General features: G+C 36.3%; 1 protein-coding gene across 2 annotated transcripts in view; it reads right to left on the minus strand.

The window, feature by feature from the left end:
- Positions 1-24361, minus strand: part of LOC149231052 (2-oxoglutarate and iron-dependent oxygenase domain-containing protein CP2-like) — a 172399-nt gene that overhangs the window by 98745 nt on the left and 49293 nt on the right. For both annotated transcript variants that reach the window (XM_089379104.1, XM_089379103.1), the window contains 3 exons: positions 17745-17921; positions 17411-17561; positions 17207-17293 (listed from right to left, as the gene is read on the minus strand). In XM_089379104.1, the coding sequence (XP_089235230.1) occupies positions 17207-17293; positions 17411-17561; positions 17745-17921 (415 nt within the window). The remainder of the gene's footprint in view (positions 1-17206; positions 17294-17410; positions 17562-17744; positions 17922-24361) is intronic.

The raw sequence follows: 24361 nt of genomic DNA on the forward strand, positions 1-24361 counted from the left end.
ATATAGGCTTCTTTCTAGGTTGATTTGCTTCCTTTAGGCCGACTTCTCTACTCATGAAGGTTGACTTGTTCTTTTGATGATGACAAGGGTCTTGGAGGGTCTATTTGACACTTTTGACTTTATATAAATTTTCTTTACAAGATGTAACATGCCCAAATGGATCTTTTATACATGACAATGACTCAATTGACTTGTAGACTCAATGACAAGCCCTAGAAGCACTCAATGGGTGCTTGACCTAAAAATAAATTCTCCTTGAGCATGAAACCCATGTCTCAAGAATAACATTAATAAATTTATTTTTCTCTTTACAACAAATACATGACGATATGATTTTTTTGTCATCATGTTGCACTTCTTTGTCATCATACCATCATTTTTCTAAACTATAGACCCCACACAAGGTGGAATGATCAGTGAGACACTTGCTTTTTCCAAGTAGAGGTGAACCTTCTAATGAAGATTCCAATGGAGGATCTTGATTATCCACATCCTGCAAATGCTCCTTCCTAATGATGATTATGTATGATGAATTCTTTTTGTCTACTACGATGCTAGATGACTTTATTCTAACCATATATACTACTTATGCTTTCAATGAGGTTACCATGAGCTATTTCCTTTCTATGGTGACTGTTACAACCATGTAGACTTCTACTTCAGTTATCCTTTCAAGCTTCTATAATCATGTCATAAGCTCTTGCTTAATTCGTATGCTTCTAATATGATGTCATCTTCTAATATGATGCATCCTATCATACTTACAATGCTTCCTACCATGATAGCTATCTTTTACAAAACTGAAAATAACTAAGTGAAGGAGATTATCTTAGTCATAGTAGAGAACTTTTACTTCCTCCTCCTTCGATTTCTTCTTCTCAAGTTTTTCCACTTCTTCAGTGACATGGGCTTCATTTCTTTCTTTCCCTTTCTAGTTGTCCTTCCTAAGTTTCGGACAATCTCTCTTGAAATGCCCATATTCTTGACAACCATAGCATTGGATCTTGGCGTATCGATCTTATTCTTTTTCTAAGGACCAAACTTTCCAAATTTTAACATTATCCTAAGTTATGTCAAGAAAAGAACATTATTTAACCTAGACTTCGAGTATTCTCCTCTTTTAAAATAATCTCATTTAAAATAATTATTTAATTGATTAAAAGTGCATATTTAAAATTATAAACAAGAAAGTGTTAAATCTTGCTTCAATAACATATTTATTAAATTTGCTATTATTTCGAAATAAATACCATTATATAGCCAGTGTTAACCTGGTATTAATTATCTTTTATTATATACATATATATATATACATATATATATATATATATATATATATATATATATGGTGGTATACATATCAAGTACCCCACTCGATATATTCATTATATTCTGGTGAGTTAGGAATTTACTTCGATAATCAATTCATTACCTTAAACTTAGACATTTTCCAATATTAGCCAATATGTATAATAGTTCAGTACATGTGATGCATGCATATGTAGTTGTCATGTGGATGCCTTGTATGCATGCTATTTTTCTTGTGTTCCCTATAATAAGAGATGGGTCCTTACAAACACTAATCTGAAGAAGATGATACCTTTAGACTCAGAGTTCATGGATCCCACAATGTACGAGAAGATGATCAGTTACTTTATGTATTTGGTCAACGCCACACTAGATAAATGTCTTGCAATGAACACATCGAGTCAATTCATGGTGGAGACAAGGTAGAAGAATTATATAGCAGCAAAACATGTGCTTACTTATTTGAGAGGTGCAATGGAGTATGCTCTGAGGCATATTGAAAGTGTTAAAGTGAAGTTGCAAGGTTATTTAGACTCGCATTGGTCAGACAATGCAACAAACAAGAAAAGCACTTCAGGTGTTGCTTTGGCTTGGGATCAAAGAAGTCAAGAGGAAACAAACTTTCATGGCACTTAGCTTAGTAGAAGCAACATACATCGCAACGATTACTACTTGTTGCGAGGCCATCTAGTTTTCCAAGTTACTTGAGGATTGTTTGATCGAGAGTTGGAACCCATAGTGACTTAATGTGATAATCAAAGTTGTATCAAACTCTTTGAGAATACAATATTTCATGACAACTCCAAGCATATCGAGATCAAATATTATTTCAACGAAACATGATTCAGAAGAGAACAATTAAGCTCCAACGCATTCCCATGAATCAACAAGTAGTTGATATTATCACCAAGACCATGGCAAAAGCAAAATTTGAGCCTTTCAAAGACAGACTTGGATTGGTGCAAAATTTCTTCCATACCAATAGAGAGTGTTGAGAGTTATAGCTCAGAAAGGAACTTCTGCACATGTTCAATGTGAACGTGCAAGAAGTGGAAAAGCAATTCTATTTTGTAATTCACTTTAGTAAAAAAGTGAAAGTCTTATATTTAGGGTTGAGTCTAAAATTATATCTCATGCATTACTTAGACTAATAGTAATCTTAAAATAGATTCTCTGCCAAAGGTGTAAAGATAGTAGAAGGTAGTCTAAGCAACTATGAGAGAGAAGCAAGGGGCGATTCAAGCTTGTGAAATTTCTTAAATGCACCAACTACAAATTATTCTCCTAGCTAATTAGCATTTTATTTGATTACAGTAAAAACCAAATAACTCATTGATGCATTCTTCACAAATAAAATGTGTTGCGTAAGTAAAATAAGGAACTGAGAAATAGATGCACACACATAAAAATTTGACACAACTATTTTGGACTAAAAGTCCCGAGAAAAACCCCAAAGGGAAACCGGTGGAGCAGATGAGGGTTTATTTTATTATTCTTCAGCAAAATATAGAGTGTACAACAATTTTCTTGTCAAACACTAGCAAAGCTCCAGAAAATTTTCTCTACTATCCCAACTAGAAAATCGACCTAGAAACACATTGTTTCCTCTACAAAATCCAACTCGGCCTCCTCCACTAATTCACACTCCCTTCTACTCTACGCATTCGCTGTAGGAAATGCACACTGGCTAACTGGATCTCGAGTTGACTGATCCTACACTCCTTTAGTGATCCTACACTCGCACTAGACAAGCTTGCTCTTCCCTCTGGAATTGATTCCTGGCAACTGGAAAACAATCTACTGCCCAAATTTGCGTGCTGGAGAATTCGTACCAACTAGTACGGCCTTCCTATAGATGAATTCAGCCCTCTCTTCGACTCTAGAAGTCTCTGTGGAAATCCTCTCTGTTGAAACCCTTCCACTGATGTTTTCCTGGCTCGAACTCTACCCTCACTGAATACTGCACACTAGGTAATTCGCACCGCCTTGCTCCCTTGCTTCACAACTATGACTATCTCCATCCCATCAACTTGTTCTTATAATCTCTCGCTGGAGCATCAATGGCCAAGATCTAATCGTGATCAATGGCTAAAGATTAATTTGACTCTATCAATACACTTTTCTAGAAGTCTCTAGAGCAAAACTCAATTTCCTCAATTAATACCCATTAATTAATCAATTTTCCGGCAGATAGAATTAGGCATTTTTAATCATTGATCAATTAATTTAATTGAAAGGCTTCTAAGTGTTTTCTCTCAAAACCTTTTCTAGGTTTTGGAGATCCCATGTTCCTTAACCTCTCTGACACCTTAGAGACTAAAACACCTATCCGATGCTACCAAAAAATCCATAAACTAACACTCCCTCCTAGCAAGGAAGGTGTTCACTCTCCATCATACTCCTCTACATCTTGTAGTTGGACTGACCACACTACTGATGTTTGACATTTGTTTCACCTCTTTCCTTCACATCTCATACTGATCTGACTCCCTATCACTTGAAATCATTGTGAAGAAGTCAATTGGTAAGCATTATCCATCAACATTGTGCATACTTTGATTCACCTCACATTGCGACTGTTACTGCTCTGTTGTTATTCCTACACTGCTACTGCAACTAATGCAATAGTGAGTCTGATCTCACTAGATCTCCCTTTGAAACAGAACTGGGAAATCTCTCCTAGATGGAAGCTCCCTCGTGGAATCTCGCTCTGGTTGGAACTGCACCTACAACCTCCAATTCCAAATGGAACTTGATCTCTACGAATCTAGTGTTCCCCTGCTACTGGCTTTGCAACTATCCCTTGAGTCCTCTAACTATGACTAGCTCTATATTGTCTACTGAACACCTGACTACGCCCAATTGACTTTGCTACTATTGCTCACGCATCTGACTGCAACTAGCTTTGCGACTATCTCTCAAGATTTGACTATGCCTTGTTGACATCTTGATCCTCCTACTACTTTATACTCTGGGCTCCGGTAGCAAAGGAACCAATCCATGTGAACAACAATTGGATTTGAACTAGACTCCCTGCAGCTCACTCATGGACCTTACCCATACTGGTTTCTGAATCATCATGCTCCTCCTCCATCTAGAGATATCGCTATTATCAGTGTGAATTCCTCCAATCTAGAGGCCAAGTCATCCTATCTCTGTTGAAGTTGTTGTTTGTGACTACCCCTTCTTTTCCTTCTTTCTCTTGTGACACTGGTTGACGTAGTGACCAAATTCACCACATCCGAAGCATTTGACCGTCGACAGGTCCTTTTTCTTCTTCTCGCTTTCTTTTGAGTTTTGTCCTTGATTGGGACCGTTCTTCGCCTTCCCTTTACTCGCAAGGGCTACATTTTCTTCTTCCTCCTCAACTTTCAGTCACTTGTTGCTGCTACTTGTAGTAACTTCTACAAGTCTAAGTCGGAGCTTTTCTTGAGTGAAATCACTCCACAAGCATTACCAACCTAGAAGCTCACCTCGTCCAGTGATTCCCTAAACGAAAATTCTCCATTCCTTGCTAAACCTGTTTAGAGTTGTCTGCATTAGCTCATTATCTTCAAGTTTTTCTCCTACAACTGCAAGTTCGTCACAGACTCTCTGAATTCTGGTGAGGTAGGAGGGTATGCTCTCACCCTTCCACATCTTTCTTGTTCTCAGCTTCTCCTTGAGAATGATTTCATGATTCTCAAATGGATACTAATATAGGTTCACAACTGCATCCCACATCTCCTTTGCAGTGTTCTTCTCTACAATATGCAGGACGATATGACACCGAACCCCGTCTAGGACCATCCTCTTAGTCTTAGCCATCTCTTTCTTGAAGGCTACCAACTATTGTGGATTTGTTGGCTCTGACTCCCTACAGCTCACTCATGGACCCTACCCATACTGGTTTCTGAATCTTCATGCCCCTCCTCCATCTAAGGATATCGCTACTATCAATGTGAATTCCTCCAATCTAGAAGCCAAGTCATCTATCTCTGTTGAAGTTGTTGTTTGTGACTACCCCTTTTTTTCCTTCTTTCTCTTGTGACACTGGGTGACGTAGTGACCAAATTCACCACATCCAAAGCATTTGACTGTCGACAAGTCCTTTTTCTTATTCTCGCTTTCTTTTGAGTTTTGTCCTTGATTGGGACCCTTCTTCGCCTTCCCTTTACTCGCAAGGGCTACATTTTCTTCTTCCTCCTCAATTTTCGATCCCTTGTTGCTGCTACTTATAGTAACTTCTACAAGTCTGAGTCAAAGCTTTTCTTGAGTGAAGTCACTCCACAGGCGTTCCCAACCTAGAAGCTCATCTCGTCCAGTGATTCCCTAAACGAAAATTCGCCATTCCTTGTTAAACCTGTTTAGAGTTGTCTGCATTAGCTCATTATCTTCAAGTTTTTCTCCTACAATTGCAAGTTCGTCACAGACTCTCTGAATTCTGGTGAAGTAGGAGGTTACGCTCTCACCCTTCCGCATCTTTCTTGTTCTCAGCTTCTCCTTGAGAATGATTTCATGATTTTCAAATGGATACTAATATAGGTTCACAACTGCATCCCACATGTCCTTTGCAGTGTTCTTCTCTATAATATGCAAGACAATATGACACCGAACCCCGTCTAGGACCATCCTCTTAGTCTTAGCCATCTCTTTCTTGAAGGCTACCAACTGTTGTGGATTTGTTGGCTCTGCCATGACATTTGTCGCGAACTCCTTCAAGCCATGCTCATCCAAAAGACATTGAATTGTGCCTTTCCATACGCCAAAATTAGAGGCTCCATCAAGTCTATCTTGATCTTTGAGTCATGTTGTAGCCATCTCTATGAAACTCAAATAAACTGGAGACTAGTGTTGGAAATCTCCTTCTCCTTCCTACTCTGCCTTCCCTCTATTATTCTCACTCCCTATGTAATGTGCAGATATGTTCCTGTACTAGAAAATCTAATCATGCACTTGCCTCTGGTGTCATTCCCAACACTCACACGGCCTGCTACTACTCCACTATGCAACTCGCTCTATGTTTCGAAAGTCCTCCAAATTCTAGCACACGTATTGTTGCTCTTGAAGCATGCACTGGCTAAACTAACAAATCTGCTACGGCCTCCTGCAACTAGAAATCACAGATATCCTCCTAGAAATTGAAAACCCTCTAAGAAATAAACTCAAAATTCCTTCTTAGTGTGCTTTTCTCTTCCTACCCCACGCAGATCTGCAACTGCAACCCTTGTTGCAAATCATCTACACCCAAGCGAATCAACTTATTTGCTCACCGGAACTGCTTCCTGGCAACCACACTGCCTTCAAACTTGGCTTTGAGGCAATTCACACTTTCCCTCCGAACTGGATCCAGAAATCAAATTTCCTGCCTCTCAATTCGCACCCCTGGCTTGGCCTACAAAGATATGAACCCTGTGCTTCAGATCTCCCTCTGAAATTGCACGATCTCGCTTCCTTTTGCTTTTGAGTCACTGATTCGATCAATTATGCTCTGATACCATGTGAAATTTCTTTGAATGCACCAAATGGAAATTATTCTCCCAACTGATTAGCAGCTTATTTGATTATGGCAAATACCAAATAACTCACTGATGCATTGTTCACAAATAAAATACGATGCAGAAGTAAAATAAGAAACTGAGAAACAAATGCACAAATAAAAATTTGACACAACTATTTTGGACTAAAAGTCCCCAGAAAAAACCCAAAGGGAAAATCAGTGCAACAGATGAGGGTTTATTTTATTATTCTTCAGCAACATATAGAGGGTACAATAATCTGCTTGCCAAACACTAGCAAATCTCTAAAAAAAATTCCTTACTACCCCGACTCGCAGATCGACCTCAAAACACATTGTTTCCTTTACTACTCAGCCTCCTCCAGTAATTTGCACTCCCTTCTGCTCTGCACACTAGCTTCTGAAAATGCGCATCGGTTGGCTGGACCTCAAGTTGATTGATCCTGCACTCCTTTGGTGATCCTGCAATCGCACTAGACAAGCTTGCTCTTCCTTCTGGAATTGATTCCTGGTAACTAGAAAACAATCTGTTGCCCGAATCTGCGCACAGGAGAATTTGTACCAACTAGTATGGCCTTCTTGTAGATGAATTCGGCCCTCTCTCTGACTCTAGAAGTCTCTGTGGAAATCTCCCCTAGAAATCCTCTCTCTGTTGAATCCCTTTCATCGATGCTTTCCTGGCTCGAACTCTACGCTCGTTGAATACTGCGCACTAGTTAATTCGCATTGCCTTGCCCCCTTGCTTCACAACTATGTCTATCTCCATTTATCGACTTGCTCTTATGATCTCTCGTTGGAGCATCAATGGGCAAGATCTAATCGTGACCGATGGCTAAGATTAATTTGACTCCATCAATACACTTTTCTAGAAGTCTCTAAAGCAAAAATCGATTTCCTCAATTAATACCTATTAATTAATCGATTTTCCTAAGTTAGACTTAGGCATTTTTAATTATTGATCAATTAATTTAATTGAGAGGTTGCTAAGTGTTTTCACTCGAAACTTTCTGGGTTTCAGAGATCTCACATTCATTAGCCTCTCTAACACCTTCGAGACTAGAACAAATGTCCAATGCTACCAAAAAATCCATAAACTAACAAAGCAAAGGTGAACCTAGGCAGTTTTCAACAAGCTACACTAGAGATTCGTATAATCATATGGATCGACCCGTACAGGAATTTGCATACTACACATAGACGGATCATACAATGCATATAATCATTTGTATATCTATACTCTCCTAACTTAATGTTCCGCTCAAGTTTGAGATATTGTTTGGTATTTGTGCAGTGTTGTTTTTTGGGCAGCTTATCGAGGTTTCCTTGTATGTTTTTCAAAAGAATGAAAAGCTTATTTGGAGGATTAATTACCTATTTGTGTTTGAAAATAAATTTTAAGCATTTGTTATTTAATTTCAAGTCATTGTGTGATATTGATGTTATGGTCTAAAATTTAATTTCAACATTAATTAAATTCAACAATCTACTTATTCCTAGGGCTTGAAACTTTCACGAGAATCGTCACTTCTTATTTCTAAATAGCATACTTGAAGCCTTGGGTCGAAAACGCTTCATCAAATGGAATACAATTTTGGTGGGCTTGGTGTGAATGGAAAATATATTATTGCTCCTATTGAGCCTGTGATGACAACAATGAGGTTTGGCCTTGGACTTGTGACTCCTCCATCGATTGATTTGCACAAGTCCTAAGTTTTTGAAACATTTCTTCAAGATATGTGAAAAATGATTCAATCACCTCTAATGATTCTACTATTGTTGTTGCTACCCCTGCTCATTGGAAATAGAATTCCTCGCCATCAACATCCCACTATTTTATCAACAAGCTAAACGTTTTGAAGGAGTAGTTCATTTTTGTATCAAAACCTCTCCTAGCATGGTTGAAGCTCCCGTTTTGCATCAATAGAGTAGGTGTAGAAGGAAAAATCAATGATCAATGCCAACTACTAGAGTTTCTTCTTGTTGGATTGATGATTGGACATGGAAACACTAGAGCAATTGTAGGAATTCATATTGATGTATTTTTTTACAACTATGCAATCGCATTGTCCTCATCGTTCTTTGTGATTGATCAACTATAATAACATTTTGTGTTCAAGGGATCTGTCTTATGATATATGCTCTCCCCAACACCTTCCAAATTAAGAGGATATTGGACACAAGAGTGTAAACATTTTTTGGATTGGTTGTATCTTTGATGAGTTGATTATGTATCTAAAAATACATTCAATTATATATCTTGGTCAAGGTCAACATATATTTGAGTTGGATATCCATAAGCCCACTATCTTATGTATTTCAGCAATCTATATTCAAGTTAACTATTCATAATTTCAATCTCAACACTTGAGTTCCCTTCGCTTTATTCAAATTGGGTATATATAAATTCTCTCTCAAAAGCATGCGGCATATCTAATACAAAAACAACTTATAAACATCCTAAACACAAGAATTGATACATTAACAAATCATTGTATTGACATTGCTCGAAACAAAGACGATATTGCAACTATATTATAAATAGTAAAGAATAATAATTCTAGTACAATTCAATCGCAAAAATAGAAGCCACTTTGGGAATCACAATACAAAAAGTACATATTGGGAACCCCATAAGTGCATAGTCAAGGATCATATCAGGGTTGTCAAAGGGTTTCACAATTCAACAATTCTTCTCAACATTTCAAATATCACATCATCTCATGTCTTCAACCTCAAAAATAAAGAATTATGACAAGGCATTCCAAACCAAATCGAAGATAGAGGATAAGAAATGCTTTGAGGGTGTTATCACTTAGAAATGTCCTCTTGGTTGTGGGAGACAAATTCCTAAGGTAACCTTTGCAAACCAATCTTGCAAATTGAAGGCTAGCCCCTTCAATCCAGAGAGGGCTCTCTCTAACAGCCTAATCACTAAATTTAGCAATTGACTGTACATTCACACAATGGCTAGATCTTCAGTTGAGTTGTGTTGAGGTAGGGTTTGGTTGGGCATGAGGGAGATAGTCCATTGGGAAATGGAGTTAACAAGCTAGGGTTTATGACAACTTACCAAGATACTGGTTGTCTGATCAAGATTGACAAAGGCAAGGTAGATGACACATCCAAGACATTTCAAATCATCGTTGTAGCTAAAAGAGGAAAATAGAAAAACAGTCCACTACAGTAGGGCATATGAAATGAATCCTAAAGTAGCTTTAGAAGATAAGAGTGCAAATATTTGAATCTATGAGACAGAGCATCAAAAAAAGGATGAATTTTGTAACATTTATTCTCATTCAAATATCAAAAGACATTACATTCAAATGATATTACAAAGAGGGAAACACTAAAACATGTAGAAATTACAGACTAAGAGATACCATCACATGAATCTTTGTGTCACTGATCAAAATCTATTGATCTTAGAAAATTGTAGATTAATAAAGCCTTCAACACACAAACAATAGCTATCTTTTCATCAAAAACTAACATGTTTTCCTCATTTCTCATGTAATATATAGGAAAAATACAATAAAGATAAGATCCACCAAGTTTGGCAGCAATAGTTGCATAATACTTACAATATTTGAAAGATTAATTAACAAAAAACAATCAAAATCCTATCATTTTAGCTATTTGGATCTCTATTTGGCACATAACATTGGTCAAAGTATATTGTGGAACTGTTGTGCGTATCTCCTGCTATTCTTCTGGAACAAGGACGAGTCATAGCTACATTGTAGGATCTGGAACTGTTCACTCCTTTGTAGGCTTGATATTTGGAACTGCAACTCGTCTTCCCTCTTGGTAGAAAAACTGGTGCATGAACATGTAAACTATGTTGAAACTATGCAACTGCCCTTGTAACTACTTGCTCCTTTTAAGGTTATTTTTCCTTATGTTGACTCATATTCTCTGCACTCCCTCAGCCACAAAAACCCTTTGACATATTACCATAACATATCAAAAATAACTTACTATCAAAAAAGATTAAAATGGAGTAGGTCAAAATGTTGAGGTATAATTAGGGTTTGTTCAACAAAATTAGGGTTTTGTATATTTCTCTATTCCATGAAGTAAATTGATCATTTCTCCATAGCTTCTGCAACCTGAGCAAGGAGGTTTAACTTATCCTGGCTTCTTGTCATCCTTCTGGTAGCTTTCTGTATGATTTTGCCAGCCTTTAGGGTTTCTTTCCCTTTTCTGTCAGCATACTCTGTTTTCCTCTATTTGGTGGCCTTCTTTTTGCTCTTTGAAACTTGCACAGTCTCTTCCTCTTCATCAATAATCACTGTCTCCTTTAGCTTAGGGTTTATTTTTTCCTTAAAACTCAACCTTAGTTTGTTTGTAAGGCGAGTGTGAGGTTTTCTGCAGTAAGCCCTAGGCTATGTTTCAGCTTCTTCATCTTATGTTTCCATTTTTAGTTTGCCTTTTTCACTTTATGTTGTTCTCTATTTTGCCTCCTCTTCTTCTAACATTTGCTTCTATTGTCTTCTTGTCCTCCTCTCATAGACCCTAATCTTTGGTTCTTTTACATGGTTTTTAACATGTTCTTCAATAGGGATATGGCTAGACTCTCCCTCTATTTCCTAAGCTAAGGTTTGAACAGTGACTTTAGTTAGCCTCTCCTTGGTCTTCTAGGTGCAAGTTGTCTTATGTTTCTCTATCTCAATTGCTCCACCTGCTTGTTTAACTCATGAGTATACAGTATTTTTATCAGGTTGTGATGACAAATGTCATGAGGTTGCAGCTCAGGTATGGTTCTTGCTTTGGTGGACATCTTTAGCAAACTTTGGTGAAGAAAATAGGGCAAATTCATCTTACTAAAACTTGTTAAATGACATAAAAACCTCATGTGATACAAATAGGCTTTAGAATACTTGCCTTCACAAGTGAAGAAAAGTTGCACAGTCCTGAGGGCGTTAGACCATTCAGGCTTCAGCATATTCTGGAGGACTCCTACATTCCAGTCTTGGTTCTAACATTCCTCCTTCAAGAAAAAATTCAAGTCCACATTCTACAATCTTTGTTTCTTAAACCATCTCTCACCCTCAGTTGGCAAACCCGTGGCCTCTATAATGGATTCCTTAGTGACTGGAAACTACAGGATTCTAATTCTTGTTGTGCTTCCATCAAAAGAATAGATGAAATCATGGCACCAACTCAGGTTGTGTCCATTGAAGCGTTGGAACACTAGTTCCCATCCTGCATTTCTGAACAAAGCCAACATCTCTGGATACACTTCAAAATACATCCCATCGGGCTCAAACCGCTTCACATGACCTGATTGACCCATCTTGCAAAGACTCTAACACTGCAAATCCTTCTACAGTATTGAATTCTCCTGGCCAGACGCTGCAAACACTTCTAGAACTTTCCTGCAGACTATAAACAAATTTATGGGTTTGTTGGAAATTATCGTTTGAAGGTAAACTGGGCAATTTAGGGTTTGAGTTTAAACTTCCTTCTTGGGCTTTACAATGTAGCTAGCAGTCAAATCATGGATGAAAAGGGATAGGCACTTGAAATGATAGGGTTGGCAGCTCGAAAACCTAACTATTACATTTTTCGGTGAGCGCTACGAAAATATTTCGTAGAGCTAGCTGTAACTTGCGATAGGCTAATTGTGCTGCGAAAAACTTAGGATAAGCTTAGGATTAGGTGGAAAGACTTGACTAGACATGTTCCTAGGCTTATATAGCAATTTACACAACAAATTAAAAAAAAAGTTTATAGGCCCTTTACATAACCATGACTTTACATAATGAAAGGGTAAATATAGCCTTTGGACCTTTAGGGAAAGGTGCAAACCTGATGCTAATAGAGGGCAGGGCGTCCTTGATGGGATAGGAAATGCAATAACCCTAAAAAATATAAAATAAAAATAAACCTAACTAAAGGGCACAACCTGACTAAGGGAAATGACCATTCACGGTTGTGAGCATATATGAACACCTAAAAATCTGAAAAGTTGTAACAAACATAATAATAATTAATAATTAATGAAAAGGCGTAAAGGTGTGTCTTATCAAAGGGACACGTCTCTTCATATGAAAGGGCACCACGCCTAATATTTATAGTGGGGCCTCTCATTGTATTTCTATCATTCTATTAATTATATATTTATCAAGATATTTATTACAAATATATTTCTTCTTCAATATCAAATAGAATACAATTTGTTTACTACATTAGTATCAAAGCCACATTAGGCTGCCATTATATTCTTAGGTCCTGAAATCATGGACACGTATTTCAAAGGATAAAGGAAATCTCATAAATCTCAATTGGAACTGTTACGAGAAATAAGAAAAGTACTTATAGGATGGTTGATGAATTTAGACAACCAAGATGAGGAGGAAATCGTCATTACCCCTGAGGTCTTAGACACAGGCATTTCAATATGCATAGGGGAAGCAAAGAATAGCCCTGTTTCACCTATAAATGAAAAAGGAATGTCCTTTGCACTTCTCAACTCTTCTCATCGACCTTTTGCACCATTGCAATCTTCTAATTGTCCTTTGAACTCTTCTCATGAACCCTCTATACCATTCCAGTCCTCACATCAACCCTCTGTATCTTTACAGCGTTCTTGTCAACCTTTTGCACCATTACAATCATCTATTCGGGCTCCATCTAGAAACTTTGAGAAAATTACTGCAGGGCCCTTAATAGCGGGTGTGGACATCACATGTAGTGATGCCAATAACAGACATATGAACTACAGTGTTTTAAGTCTAAACAACATTCGTGAACGTCAGCACAATGCTACAGAAAATGTTTCAAATGTGTTTTTTGTCTCTAAATCCGAGGCAGGTATTATTTTACATCACTTTAACCGGGATTCTAATAATGCAAGCAACCACTGGTTTGCAAACAATGAGAAAGAAAGAGTTGTCCATTATTTGCACTTTAGCACGGAGTCGAACTTAGTAGAGAAAGTACAAAATGAAATCATCTCTGGTTATCAAACTCAACTACTTGAGAACTAGGATTCCGGTTGTCATGCCTTGCTTAGGGACCAAAAGAAGGATGATCCTTCTAGGATGTATAGGTTGTTCTCTACAATACCCAACAGTTTGGAATTGGTTGCAAATATTTTTAAAGAGCATAACTAGTCAAGGAATAACCTTAGTGAAATGAGCAAAAGACGTTGTAAACAGCAATGCAGACAAAACTGATATAGCCACAATTCAAAAGCATGTGCTTATGGGGAAGATTATTGAATTGCATGACAATCCCATGGATTATGTTGTCGATACATTTCAGAACAATATTATTTTTGGTAATGCTTTAAAGCGAGCATTTTGAGTAAATATGCAATAAACATGTTGGAAAATGGACAAGTGTGGAATTGTTGGTTGCATTTTCTGATAATATGATTAAAAAAGTGGCCTTAAAAAATTAAGTGATGATAATAGTGAGAGTATCCTTGGAAAGGTAGTGAATCTTATTATGTATATCAGCGATGAAGGTATTTTGTGAATTTTATAACTTAAAACTAGTTCAGAGATTGTGATTCGACAACAGTGCAAATGAAAATCTTGAGCAAAGCACATTGTCAAAGATGAAGCATCATTTTGTTTCGAACTATACATCAATGATGGAAGGATGTTGAATGATTTCAAATTTTCCCTAGAGACTCAAGCTGAGTTTAGAACATATTTTGATAATTATTCAAATGACCACTCTGGAATATAGTTAGCTGCTACAGTATTAACTATTGGGTTCTGGCTAGTTTACAAGTCTTCTGAAATTAATCTACAGTGGGAAATGTTTAAATGCATTGAGGTATTTGAAAGCTTTTACTCAACAAAGTATAATAATCGTAAGCTAAGATGGATATATTCTCTGAGAAGCTGCATTATCATAGGCAAGTTTGATGTTAAGCCAATAGAAATTACAACATCAACTTATCATGCAGCAATGTTATTGTTATTGAATGATTCGGAAACATTACTTTGCGATTACATAAAATCACAATTGAAGTTGCAAGATGAAGATGTCATCAGACTATTCTGTTCAAACACGTGAAAAGTACAAAATTCTTTCGAAACATCCCATCAATAAAACAATAATTGAAAATGATAGTTTTGAATTCAATCATAATTTTACATGTAAGCGAGGAAGATAAGCCCAAAGGGTTAGCTCAATTGGTCAAGTCCTCGTCATTAAAGCACCTTTGCTATTGAGAGGTCACGGGTTCAATTCTCTCGACAACCTCGAGGTTAGTATTCGCTGTTGAGCAAACAGTTAGTGATCCCCTTGGGCGGATCTGTCTCGTACAAATATATTAATTTTAGATAAAAATGGTATGTTCTATGCTTTAGAGCAATTTACTTCAATTTTTCTTATTGCCCAATATCAATTTCCAGATTAACAATCACATTAACATGATAGTAAATACAGATAGAACATAAATAATAAGCAAAAGACAAGCCAAAACAAGAGGACACAATATTTGGCGGATGCCAAGGAAAAATCTTGTGGGGGAAAAAACCCTTTGATCAAATCTACTTATTATTCTTCAAAAGTTCAGCAGAGAGAGAAAGAGAGTACATCATACAAAATTTCCTTGCCCAACCACCGTAAAACAGTCCAGTCAAACAGCAGTCAACAGGATGCCCTAATCAGAAAGTCAACACTGGTCAAACCAGCAAAAAGTCTACTCCAATTTAGCTTGGTCAAACCCAGTCAACTTGGCCTCCAAAGAGAGTGCAAATCAGCCCAAAACAATCTTGAAATTCTAGGTCAAACCTGGACAACAGACAGTCAACCCTGCGGTCAACACAGGTCAAACTGCCCAGAAAATTTTGGTTTCTGTGCCAGAATATGCGGCCTGCCCAAACATATTCTCCCACAAAAATTGCAGTCAAATGAAGTCAAACACTGCCCAGTCAACGCTAGTCAAAGCTGGCTGCAACTCGGTCAACGCAGAGAACAGAAATATCCAGTCAACTCTTCGCACGTGTGGAGAAGAACAGGCTGCCTGAAATTCGTATGACCCAATCAGATGAAGAGAGAGAAAGATGTGTGATGATGAGTGACCAAATGAGGAAAATGACTCCTCTATATATACACAACGTTGAGGGAGAAGTGACACATCGGTTGGGCTATATGAGTCTACATTTGACCTTGCGCCAACCTTGACAATTTGTCCATAGAAGTAATAAATTCATAATTCCATTTGTACTTGTCAGAATGAGATGATCATTAGATAAATCCTACACCTCTCGGAAAGATGAACCCAATAAAAATATCATCTCCATCATATGAGTTGTTCAAGGTAAAGTTTGGCCCTAGTTGCCAATTTTAACAAAATATTTTGTGGATGTAGCGGTCATTGATCTCCAAGGTTTGTGGACCACATAAAATAATAATAAAAGAAAAGGAAGATTAATATTCCTCTTACAATAGATGATGAGAAGAAGAAAGTGATCGAAATTGTTAATGAGGATAGGCATCATCTGATAGATGTTGCAATTGCTCGAATAATGAAGAGTAGGAAAGTGTTAACAAACCAAGAATTATTGACTGAATGTGTTGAGCAATTGTGCAACATATGCAAGCCAAACATTAACTCAATACGCAAGCAAACTGAGGATTTGATTTCAAGGGATTTCATTGAACGAGACCATTAAAAGGTACACATCGTACAGTACACACCTGTACAATCGAGATAAGTTATAATTTAGGAATTCTGAATAAGATATTAATTAATTAATTAATTATAATAAAATTTAGCTAGGATTAAAAATACAAATATAATAGATTATATTAATTTAGCTTATATATATATATATATATATATATATATAAAATTTAAGTAATCAATCGTTTAAAAAAAGGATGGGGGGAAGAAGACTAACCCCAACATGTCGAAGTCAAACCAGACATAGGCAACATGCACAACCAGAGAGAATCTTGTTCATTATGCTTTGAGGACAAAGCATTCCTTAAGAGGGTGGCAATGTAACAAACATAAAAATAGATAATAATTATGAAAAGGTGTAAAGGTGTGTCTTATCAAAGAAACACGTCTCTTGAGTCTTCATATGAAAGGGCACCCCTCCTAGAATTTATAACAGGGCCCCTCATTGTAATTCTATCATTCTATCAATTATAAATCTATCAATACATTTATTACAAATATATTTCTTCCATATCAAATAGAATACTATTTGTTTACTACAAAAGTAGTTATTTATGCTATTTGAAGGGGTTTCATATTCCCCTCAACATTAACATTTACATAAATAATCACTACAACATTTCCAATGAAAATATGTATAGCCTTTTATAATCAACAATTAAATTTGATGTAAAAGATTTTCAATACGTTTGCCATAAAGATTAATAAAATGAAAAATTGTAGGGAAAGATGGAATAGGATTCACATACCTAGCTCTAAATCTCGATCCTTGCTATACTCAACAACAAATCCATGATGGGAATCAAGGGATGACCCACAGAGATTAGGAAAGAAAACTGCAATCTCACAAGATTAACTTAGTTAAAATCATTTCTAAACATTCATAGCAATGACTTTTTATATTGGTCACTAACCACAAAGCAACCTTTAAGAGACTTCTTTTAAACAAGAACCTGAAGCCAGAGGATTGATAAACTCTGCCATCAGTTTATCAAGCATAGTATCAAGGCCAAAATCATCAAGCACTGCTCCATATTTGTTCATTGTATTTGGTCTCATTATTTTGAACTTTGTTGCATGAACCCACCTTTGAAAGTTCTCCACCTAAGCATTTGCAACAGCATGAAAGTATCCAAGAAAGAATCAAATTAAAATATAAAACAGAGATATGAAATAATAGAATCTACATAATAGAAGAGAACCAATAAGAAAGACCACACGAGTTAAAAGCCAACCCACAAAAAAGGAACCAAAAAAGTATGCCATGGAAATTATCTAAAAGCGTACCTCAGAAAAAATCATTTCACAAAATTCTGGCTGAAGCATACTAAATGTGTAAATCCCAGGCGATGGTTCTGAAATAATTCTTCTAAAACTCTCCTCAGTATTACCTTTAATGGCATCAATAAAAGATCGAACAAAGAAGCGATCAGGGTTCAACGTGTATAACTCTCGATGCAGTGGCTGAGGAAAACAAGCAAAAAGCATTGCCATGAGTAGGTAGCCGAAATGTTCATAAAGATAACCCTTGGAAAAGAAGCTAGATTTCTCTGGAACTTAAAATACTACATTTTCCCAAACTAAAGTTGTTTGAAATGATTATTTATTTACGAAGGAATCCTGAAATCTTCTCTAGTAGACATCAGAAAATAGCACAAAAATAGAGTGAATACTTGACTAAAACCAAGCAAAGCAAAGTAACATTTGGCAAGTTTCCACAATTTTCAGGAACTTTCAATTTCTGTGACAACTCTCAAAAAGTTCAAATTTCTTGGAACAGTTATTTGGGAAACAATGTAAGCTTCGTACTTCATTTCTTAGCATGCTAAAAATTGATAAATGCAGGTATGTTAATGCTAAATATAAATATGAAAAGTATAATATCGAGATAACTCTGCTTATGCAAAATGATCTTGATTGCAATAGAAACAAATGGTTATGAATTTCTAACGTTAGATTTATGAGTTTATGATAAAAACACAAATCAAATCTTATCTCAATATCTTGGATGTGATAGGTATGACTCAGCCGTATTTACACTCAATGATTTCATAGAAGCTTACTGTTGGTTGAGAGTAGAAAATTTCCAACTGCAATTGTAGTGGTACATCAAAAACGGTATTAAAATTCAAAGTCAAAACCAAGGGAACTGGGTCTTGACATATGTGATCCAAAAATACCCTAAATGACTAACAGAATATTAATCAATGAAGAAAATAACACATAGAGTCGTACCTTTCTTCCTAAACATTCTAGTATCAGCAAAGTGGCAAGACCTCATAAAAATGGTGGATGGACTAAAATTTATCACATAGAATTCTTCCTATGTTTTGTAGTCCCTCTGAGCCTCAATATAGTTTCTGTATGAGGCTTAACAGAAAACTAGGCCTCGATAATGATCTAATGACATAAACAAAACCAGCTTATATTCTATAAGATCTAAAGTCTAAAGCCCAAAATAATGGAGTAGGAATACAAAGAAATAGTGTAGGTACATACAAGCACTGTGGAGAGGTGAAGAAAAATCCCAAAACAATTAGGGGAGATAGCTCACCTAGGGAATGACCAAACTCCCTTGATGTTATCTCTCCTAAAATCCAAAACCATAGTGAACAAACTCTTGATAGATGATTGGTTGGAGTAACTGGAAGAATCAAAAGATCTAGTCTAAGATATGTCGTGATGACCGGGTGCTACTACCCACGACCAAGATCTAGAGGAGGTATCTTAACTATTGGTGTGATATGACGTGCCACGAGATCTGAGGTGACATGGTTGTAAGAGTCCAATGGTCAACCATGAAGGGCCTCCCAAGGTTTCACAAAATTGATTGTGGATGTAGTGTTGTTATTCGACCATCTCCCAGTGACTCTAGCTACTAAGAGCACAGGAATAAAAGTTGTAATCAATTGGTTAGGAACGAGTCTAGACTAGGGTAGCATAGTGAATGAGATCTAAAGTCCAAAGACCTCCCTAATGTATAGTGTCAAGCATCTTTAGTCCAGGAAGTGTAAGAATGTGGATAGAGAGTTCTAAGACTCCCCAATGAGACAAAAGTTCTCCTACAATCTCATAGTAGATGGAGCATCTAAAGGTGAAGTGTTACTCCATATCAATCCCATGAGGAAGGTGGAATTGGCAAATCTTATTCCTCCAGGTCAGGGTTGCGAGGGAGCAGCTCCCCCCCCCCTCGAACCCAACGCTCCTGAAATCGCTCCTGCATGGAAGCGAATTTCGGGAGCGAATCCGGAATCGAAATTTTCGCTCCCTAGCCTTTTTTACAAAAAGAAATTGTAGTAACATTCCAAATGAAATTTTTTTCAAAGAAATAAATAATTTTTTAGTGGGCCAACCTAATTATCAAGCCTATGGCCCTAATATTGATACACAATTCATGGTAATGTTAAATTCTTAAAGTAAAAGTGACATTCTCCTTAATTTTCATTTTCATCCTTTTACTTAAATTTAACATTACCATGAAATGACTCCAGATGTTTGAGAGTAGTTCTGACCTCATTGGATTTCATATGGAGAAAGTAGAATTTTAAATCTCATTCAAAATCCAACAAACTTATCAGTTTTTCAGGATTTCAAGATTGGGGGGATTGCAATGTTTCCATTGGATTTTGTCATGTATTAGGGTATGGAACTCGTATTTAATGAAGAGCACCAATCCCTCTATGTACCTTGATGTTAGTAACATTGGTTGTCGAACTCCTCTATCACGACCCTACGAAAAATGTAACCATCACTCAAACAAAATCTTGACTTGACATGCTATGTTTTTTCTATCTTATGTTAATGAGGGTGATATTAATGACAAAGATCTTGATTTTCCAACAAGACTCAAAAATTAGACATTTCTCGCGGCGGGCAAGAGGCCCAAGCATTAGCAATAGATAATAGATTTACTTGTCTTTTCTAGTTTCTAGTAGTTTTTATAACTATTGACTCTTTCATATTTATTATGATATTTTTTGTAAACAATATATGACAATTTAAGTTTGAAGTTTGAAGTTGGCAATTATAACTCATTGGTAATGAATTATGAATATGATGCTTCGTGAAACTTTAAAGTTGTTTCATTTCATTTCATTTTATAACATTTCATTTCATGTTAGATATTCTTTGTTGTAATGGTTACACTTAGCTTACAAGTACAACTTTGGTGGTCAATGATGATAAATGTTATATATTGAATTTTGAAAGCTTGAAACTTTAAGATTGATGAATCATGAGACTCAATATGTTGTATGTTACTAACTTGTGGACATGGTTGATGAAGATTATAACTTCTAGATGATTGATGTTATATGGTTCAATCTATGTTTTTATGTTTTGTATATCTAATTCATCATTCTACATGCTTTTCTTAACATATATGCATCAAAATATAAAAATATATATATTATATAAAAATTCGCTCCCCGATTCGCTCCCAAAACGAGAGCTTTTGAAAATGTCGCTCCCGCTCCCAAGTAACCTTGCTCCAGGTGATATGCTCGTTGATTTCAACACAGAAAATTAGAACCAAATTAGAACTACCCAAGGGGCATCCGAAGAGCATGTAGCCAATCCCAAAGTGTGCAGTGTGCCTAAACATTAAGGTTGTCACCAACTCCAAGAAGATTTATACATAGAGGACTATCTTGGGGCTTAACCCACTTGGAGGGTCAACGCAACCCGAATATATTGGCCAATGATGTCCTCTCTAATGATCATATCCATTTTTTCTTATTCAATAAGAGTCAACCAAGGACATCAATAGAGTATTAAATGGAGGGAGCTCTATTGAGATAGCAGCCATCCAAAGTACTTTTGTAGCCTCCACAAACTGCCAACAAGCTCAAATCAAGGTAACAAAACAACAAGAACAATAAGGATAATAATCCTTGTTAACTAGAGAATATACAAAGCACTAAACCCGGTGCAAAAGGGAAACCAATACTAAGATGGTTTTCATCATGGAAGGGGTTGCCACAAACTCTATATGCATGATGACTTTTTTTGTTGCCCTCTTGCATCTAATGATGCAATGGTATGATCCTATACTCTCTCTGCCATGGCCTGATCTTACTCTAGTAAGCTCAATCCCTATATCTCTGAAACATAGAAAACCATGGGTCTAATGAGGCCATCCATGAGATTCATCTTGCAACAAATGTCTTGAAAATGGTTTCATTAACATTGGTACTCGAGAAGAGCAAAGGATCAAGGGCCCATGTTGACTCAAGGCTAGATAACTTTCCTCAAACCTTGTCAAGTCCTTGAAAATTGAACAATTAGGTAAGTGTAAGAGTGTTTATCCAACAATATAGGCCACTACTAAAACTAGATTTTCTAGAATTGGTGTTGGCGATTGAAACATTTAGTCTGCAACAAGGAACAATGCACTACTATTGGCAACATCCATGGGTAAAAAATGTGGAACTCAAAACTGAGTCAACCATTTGAAATTGCTTCTATTATTTAATCCTTGCACTTAGACTTTCATTTTTAATATAGTGCTTTACAAAGACATTAGGAATATGCCATGTATCCAACTACATTTATACCTTCCAACCTCGTGGTTGTAAGTCTGATTATCTCCATTCGTAAATCATAATTACTTACTTGTATTTATTTAATTGAGACTTTTCTATTTCTAGTTCAGGGAACTTTGTCTTCTTTGCTTGTAGCAGTTTGCAATACATGTTGTGTATCATATTCCAAAATTTTATAGTCTATGTTTAGGACAATTATCATTATTGTGATCTCCAAGTCTACAAAACTTGCACAATGTCTTCTTGGGCTATGCTTCAATGTAGTTTTTATTATAGTACCCTTGCTTACCACACCAAAACATTAAAACATTGTCATTCCTTATAATGTTTCTTATTATCTTCTGATTCAAACTACACCCTACTTTATTGTTGTTCCTTCTCTTGTTATTGCTACTAATACTTGTTGCCTGATCACCCTATTCAACAAACATAACTTTTTTATATTCTTTGCTTCATGCAATGTACCAAAAGTCACAACGATTGCGATTGCCAATGCTACATATGACAAATCTATTTGCCTAGAAATCGAACCTTGGATATCCCTCTCATTTGTAACTAATGCACTGTATTTATTTATTTTCTTACTATTATTTCTTATTTTGCCACATCTTCTCTAAGTACATTTGTTGCAGAAGGTTCTCCACCATCTCTTGTGGATGGTCTTCCACAATATTCACTCTCTAAGTTTAACGCTTTATGCATTACTTCATATGATTTTCACATTATAACCTTCAAGTTATATTCATACTTTTGAAGCAATCCTCCCATAAACCATCTTTAGCAATCCATTGATACCATGAGGTTGAATGGCCCCTACAAAATACAACCATGTATAATAGCACTCATCATCGCAACAAAATCATGTCCTCTTACACTAGTCACCCCCTTATATACTACAATCATCAAACTCCACATACACACTCAATCTTGTCCTTGCTAAAATCAACAACTACATTGGGAACCTCTCTTACCAACAACCACAATCACAATTAGAAATTTTCCCTTGTAGAATTCCAAACATAGCAACAACACCTGAATTTGCACTAAAAATGAGACATTGTTAATAACGAACCATAATTAAAGTATTCATAATGCTCCATTGCAAAGTATGGGCACTTTAAAACCTAGTTCTACTTTTGGGTTTTTTGTCCACTAAGACATGAGTAACATGGCTTGTGGAGTGATGATATCTTCCATAAGAACTAATTAATGGTGTCAGCCTACCTTAAGGGTTCTTCTCTCTATATCCTTGGTGTTGTTCATTGTGAATATTTTAGTATCTTTTGAGTTTAATGGTTTATTTTCAAAAGTTTGATGGTCTATTCTTTCTTATATACCAAGATTTATGTTGAAATTTAGGGGCAGCTAAGGGAGAAATTTCCCTTAGAAACCCTAAGCCCTAAGAAGATCACTTAACTTGAGCAATCAAATTCATATCAAAAGAAGTTGGATTCATTAGTCAAATTTTGAAATAGGAAAAAATTCCCTCCAAGCATGCTTAGGTCAACTCCATGATCATTAAGGTCGGCTTGTTCAAATAAGCACGACTATTCATTCATAGAAATTACTATAAATACCCAATTGGGTTCATCTCCAACTGCACCTTAAAAAGGCATAGTTCTCTCTAAAAATTTTGGATGGGTTCTATAGAACCTTTGCCCTCTGTTTTGGACAACTGTAATGGCTCACGAGTTTTGCTCTTGAATTACTATGATTTTGCTTTAACCCTCCCTCATTCAACAGATGGGATCTCAAACTTCTGAGATAATAACTTTGTGGCTCGAATTGGACTTGTTGACCATGTACATGTCAACAGTTCCAAGAAGCAAAGTACAGAGCAATGGATACAAATTTTCAGTCATTGTCATCATTGTAATCCCAAATTTTGCAAAATTATTGTAAAAATGATTCTAGTATGACTATTAAGCCATGTAACAACACCTAGGTAAGCCTTTGATTCTTAACAAAGGGTTTCACTCTAGGGAGTTTTTTAACCTCCCTAAATTATTTGTGTTTCTAAACACAAATAATTAGCAGAGTTTTTCTCCCAAGCATCCCCCAAAGCTAGGGTGGAACTCGTTGATAAGGTCTTAGGTGAGTCCTAGTGTTATCGAGTCCGAGTATTTTTATCATACTAGATCATGTGTCTTGTGTCGCAGAATTTGGTTGAGTCTCAGAGGTTGTGTCTATTGTAAAATTCCCCTTCTATGGGTGATTATTGTAATATCTTGATGTAAAAAATATTTTAGTGGATGGTTACTCATAGTTAGACACCATTCCCAAAAATATTTTAGAGGATAGAAAATGTATGTGTAATCCCCTCCTGAGACTTTTGCTTTATTTTTTGGCAAAAATAAAAAT

Source organism: Pinus tabuliformis, chromosome J (genome assembly GCF_031772625.1).
Source record: "Pinus tabuliformis cultivar Carrire ecotype Pingquan chromosome J, CPIR1, whole genome shotgun sequence".
Taxonomy (NCBI): domain Eukaryota; kingdom Viridiplantae; phylum Streptophyta; class Pinopsida; order Pinales; family Pinaceae; genus Pinus; species Pinus tabuliformis.